General features: G+C 46.4%; 1 protein-coding gene across 1 annotated transcript; it reads right to left on the bottom strand.

The window, feature by feature from the left end:
• Window positions 1–563: 563 nt before the first annotated feature.
• On the bottom strand, window positions 564–5221 carry COMMD3 (COMM domain containing 3). Its single transcript, XM_019532179.1, has 8 exons — window positions 5044–5221; window positions 3272–3383; window positions 3102–3165; window positions 2975–3009; window positions 2611–2671; window positions 2444–2500; window positions 2297–2356; window positions 564–1166 (listed from the first exon to the last, which is right to left on the bottom strand). Exons 1-8 carry the CDS (start codon window positions 5180–5182, stop codon window positions 1107–1109), a joined length of 588 nt encoding a protein of 195 aa, XP_019387724.1. The 5' UTR covers window positions 5183–5221; the 3' UTR covers window positions 564–1106.
• Window positions 5222–5500: the final 279 nt, after the last annotated feature.

Below are 5500 nucleotides of genomic sequence, written 5' to 3' on the forward strand. Positions count from 1 at the left end.
GCCCAGCGGCCCGCGCCCGGCCGCACCGCCCCCCCGCGCGGGTAGCCCCGGCCTCTGCTCCGAGGGCGCCGCTTGGAAGCAGGAGGCAGCGGCGAGGGTGGTGCTGGTGGGCGTCCTTAGTTGCCCGGCAAGCCCAGCAAGGTGACCCTCCGGGACCGGGCGGGCGCGGGGCTGGGCACAGACGACGCCTCCCCCTCGGGGCACGAGTCCGTCGTCGGGAGAAGCCGTCCCGCAGGGGGCAAGGCGGACCCGGCTTCCCAGCCCCGCGGGACCTGCCCTCCTGGCACAGGTGCCGGCTCCGGGCCGCAGACGGAGGCTGACAGCTCGCCCCCGGGCACAACCCCCTCCCGCCGAGGAGAGCAGACCAGAGCTGGGGGGAGGTGCAAGAAAACTGGGGAGACCTCGCCCGTGACAGCGGTGCCGGAGGCTGCCCGGGTCGGGGTCGGGGTCGGAGCCGGAGCCGGAGCCGGAGCCGGCACTGGCCGCTTGTCTACAGCGCTCCAGCGGTGCTTCCTTTGGGGCTTTGGACGAGTAAGTCCGGGTAAAAGATGAATGGTCTATTGCAAGGTTTTAAGTAGCTTTTAATTTCAGTTTAAGTGAAATGATGAGGCACAAGCCGGACCGCTGCCACATGGCAGGGCACCCGGTGCAGTAACACTATTCCCTCGAGCCGGGATTTTCACTCCTCTAAAGTTAAACACTTCGTTCCCCACCCCCACCCCCCAAAAAAGCTGTTCGCAGAGCAGCTGTGTTTCCTTCCATAGCTAACTTCAGCCATCACGAGAAAAAAAATCCCTCTTATTAGAACTAGGGGGAAAAAGTACCAGAAATCAAATTTAAAAATACATGAAATGAGGAAATAGTTCGAGGACACATCAGTGACAATAGCCTTCATAAGAAAAGGCCATTAACAAAGAACCCGCACGACAATAATGACACTTAACTTTGATCCAATAGCTGACACTTACGTAATACGGACTAAGGTTTTACAGGGCTACGTGCTATTCAAGATAAAGAGGAGAGGGGTTCAGTAAGTTCCCAAGGAAAGAGGGTTAGGAATAAGAGCAAGTTTCTTCTTCTTGAATTCAGCAGTCAACTTCTTTCGGTCACATCTGAGCTGCTCTTTCTAGACTTTTTGCAGCGTCTTTTAGTTTTCCAACTAAATCCTAAAAATAAAAAAAAAATAAAAATGGAGCACTCATTTTAGAACAAAAATATTTTGCAACAAGTCACCTGCTAGAAGAAACTAACAACAAATAGAGATTCTTGTCTGCATCTTCAAACGGACCTGGAGATCGAATTGTCCTTAACATGAGGATGACTACCTTTGATGCAAGTCAAAATGTCAGTTGAAATAACTTGTTTTATTGCTGTATTCAATTATTAAAGTTTTACATACTGAAAGGAAATAACCTTTTACATCACCATTATTTTAGTAGAAGAGCCAAGTTAACATGAAGCTCATATCAGGAGGGTACCCAAAGTTCATGTAAAAATGTACTATGGTACTTGCCACAATAATCAGACACCAATTTTATGTCTTTTCAGTTAAATAAAATGCTGTGCCAGGCCAATTCTCCAGTCAGACAACATGCCAAATTTAATTCACTGAAAAAAACCCCCAACCAGCCAACCAACCAAAAATCCCTAATCAAAATACAGATTTGAAGGCAGAACAGGAATTTTAGAACACATGTTGATTTTTTTTCTTTGCTACCAAGTGTGTAGTTTGAATAACTTCACACTCCCTTCTCCTCCCGGGCCCCCCCCCCCCAAGTCTTTCACGGAGTTTCCATTATTTTCCAGATTAACAATACTCCCATTGTTGAGTTATGTATTTATTTCACTAAGCAAAGTTCAACTTGTTTTTCTAGCTAGTAGGACTTAAGTGTAAGTAACTATTTAGAATTCCTATTCCTTAATACTGGGATATCCACATGTCATTTTGCTTGATCTTCTGTCCGAAGGAAAATATACTAAGTGTAGAAAGCAGATGCCTTTTCTTTTAAATTCACATTACATCTATGCTATGTTTCCATCAGTTTCTAAAGACAAGACAAGAGTAATTCCCTGTAACTGACATTATTTAGCTACCAGTTTCATATCAGAAGTAGAGATGAAACAAAAATATTGGGGGAAATGTCTTTTCTAAAAACACATTAAAACTACAACTCCAAATATTTCCCAATAACTGATTGTAGGCTGTGGTTTTGATTGACACCTGATAAGGAAAGCAAGAAAGTTTACATTCACAGCTGAAAACACCTAGAGAGCCGATGGTGATGGAAAGAAATACCTGCAATTGCTCCAAAGTGCAACTAAAACTAAGGTCGGGGTGTGATCCTGAGCCACTTTTCTGAGGAAAAAAACAACACGTGTTTAATTAGATCGTATCAAAAGCCTGCAACCGACAATTGATGCTGGGGAAAGCAGTATACAATACCTCAACATTTAAGGTCATCAAATAGGCAGGTCGATAAGTCTTATGAAGTTGGTTGGTCTAAATTAAAAGACACATACCAAAAAAGAAAGAAAGAAAGAAAAATATCAGACCTTACCAGAGAAAAAGGGAAACAAATTCAAAGACACACCCTGACATGGGAAGATTACCTTGATCTGATATTCCAGGCGCCAAGACACATCGGTTATGTGCGGAGGACATCTGCCTATACTGAAAGATAGGGTGAATGTGAACGCTTGCCTAGAAGCAAAGGCCATGTTCTCGAGGCTTTCCATCGACAAACACTAGCATCTTTTAATTATCATTTTTAAAAGTCTGTTCAAAAATTAAAAAGTCTTAAGAGTATTGAAATTTTCCTTCCCTTTCAACAATATTTTATTAAAATTTAGGTACGCAAGCTTTAAAAAAAACCCTACCGTTACTTAACTAATTTAAGTAGCTCTTTACAAAGTATACCGGAATATAAAGTAATTGGCTACAGCTGAAAATGACTCGTTGATCTGAATAACCTACCTTCCCAACATGATTTCCAACGTATCTTTGTTTTTCTGAAAAAAAAGGAAAACATGTATTTTCCAGCTCCTGCTGAACGGACAAATGTAAGAGGATATGAGAAGGTAGTTTAAAATAGGCTGAAAACCTGATACTCGGTGCAAAATTGTTCTATTCTCTCTCTGTCAAACTTACAGTCTTCTAGATATGCGCTACAGAGAGAAAAAACAAAATCGTATTAGCCTTTGGATGTAAACTAGCAGTATAATTTAAAGTAACAGCCGCCAGGAAGACAGGGTGATTTCGAAGTCTTAGTACCTTATAGCAGATTTGTCGGCTTTCTGTTTTCCAGCCTCCAGTATACAAGTTGCAGCTGCTGCATGGCAATGTTTTAATACTATTGGGTCAATTTGTTTCAAGTCTGGGTGATCTAAAACAAATGAATTACTAGTGATATATTTGTTCTGAAGTCTTAAAGCACGTTACTAAAAGGGACATCTTTCCTTTTTTATATGACCTCTTCTGGAGCGATTTCAAAGTAAAAGACATTTCAGAAAGGGGGAGGGGGAACCGGGCACGCAGGCAGGTTGCTCCACTACGTGCAGCACCACGAGCAGGTATTTCTCACTTCGTGAAAAACGCTGCTGACCCACCAGCCTCAGTAATAGGGAACAGAAGTCTCTCTCTTCCTTCCCACTAGAAAACACAAATATGGTAAGGAAAACACCAGTTTTCCTTCAGCCACCCGCCATCATTTCTTAGAGCCTTAAGAGTAAAGACATTAAATTAAAAATCAGACGCGGATGTAACCGGTGTAAATTACTCCGGATTTACACCGGTGTAACTGAGGTCAGAGTCCGGCCCATAAAATTCAACAGAACATGAAGGTAAAAATCTTACAGACTTTCTGAACACGACAGTTTCTTGCCCCTTAAGTTCCTTTTTCATCCCCAAGATATTACACTATCTGCTACAGAATTAAATTGCAAGGATACCATGATGGATTATTAAATACTCGCATGGAGTCCCTGTTCTGTTACCATTCCCCAGGAAAAAACGTCCCAAGGCAGAAAGAGAGAGAGAGACGACCTCTTTTTCCCGACCCTAGGAGAAGCACCGACACAAATATTCGAGACACTTTGTTCAAAGCAGGCGTCCTGGTTTTAATTGTTAGCTTTACATAATCACACACACACGCACTCACACTCATTACTGCACGCCTCCAAATACCAACTTTAGAGCTGTCTGCAGCCTGCATTTCCAAACAGCAGTGTCCTGGCTGGTAAGCCCCTCCCCGCCAGAAGCTAGACTTTTTGCACATTTTCACTTTTAGTTTGAGTCCCCCCCAAGTGTCCTGCGTTTGCAAAGAAGCCTTCGGGCTAGTCGCGAAGTTGTGAGAAACCCGTCGCTGCGCCCTACCGCTGCGCGGGGCTGAATGTCAAATGTCAATACACCACCGCTGTGCATCTGCAGTGACTGACCCCGAAACTGATTTTTATTGCAGAAACTGTACCGAGAGTAAGCGGAGCGGGGAAGGAAATGCATGTGGAGACGACATCATGCAGAAAGGCGGACTGCGGCTGCCAAAACTACACTGGACCGACGCCCACAGACAAATCTGACCCTTGCCAGATCCCTTTAACCTCTCCCGTTTGCAAATGTGCTTAGCTGAGCCTCACCGAGGCTGTCTCGAGTAAGCAGTCAGCACAAAAAAAGCGAGAGCGCGAGCACGGCTGCCCCAAGAGCCGGGCTCTCCCGGCTGAAGCAGGGCTGGGAGCGTTTTTAGGCCACACGCGAGAAATGCACGGCTGTTTCTGCAGCAAAACAAGAGAGCCGGGGGCGGGGGGCAGAGCGCGACCGGGTACGTGTCTGGTCTGTGTCAGGACGGCTTGGTGCAGGTGACACTGTCATTGCGGTGCAAGGGTCTAGGGGCTCTGCCCGCGCCCGCATGAGCTGTAAACACAAGGATGTGGCAGCAGGAAAGAAAATAGATCCCTTTTTCCTGTCTCTGTCTCTGTCTCTCTGGCTCCCGGGAGAACATGGCAGGGCTCCTTTCTTCTCCTGGCTCTCGCTCGAGAAGCAGCGCTTACCTAAGGCTGCCTGGTCCGCCTGGGTGTCAAGCAGGCTCTGGAAAGCCGTCTGGAGCAGAACCGTGTAGGCTCTGGGCGAGAAGCAGCCAGGATCGGCTAGAGGCTGCAAGCCGCTCTGCACATACTCCGACAGCTCCATTGTGAGCGCGGTGACCTTCGACACGCGCCCACGTGACGGCGCGGCTCAGCTGATCCCGCCGCCGCCGCCGCCGCTGTTTATTACATTTCAGCTCCAGAGAGCCAGAGCCAGAGCTAGAGGAGCTGCTGCTGGCACCCCTTCTTCCCAGCCCTGCACCACGCACAAGTGCCTCCTCTCTATTTACTTCCCCCAACTTTCCAGTGGTCTTTGTGTCTCCTTTACCGGGGTAGGAACAAAGCCATTTTCTAAAACAAAAAAATGATCATCTGCTGTGCAGCCATGGATGAGACACCATTTAGCTACTAACACATTTATACT

Source organism: Crocodylus porosus, unplaced genomic scaffold (genome assembly GCF_001723895.1).
Source record: "Crocodylus porosus isolate Cpor-Errol unplaced genomic scaffold, CroPor_comp1, whole genome shotgun sequence".
Taxonomy (NCBI): domain Eukaryota; kingdom Metazoa; phylum Chordata; order Crocodylia; family Crocodylidae; genus Crocodylus; species Crocodylus porosus.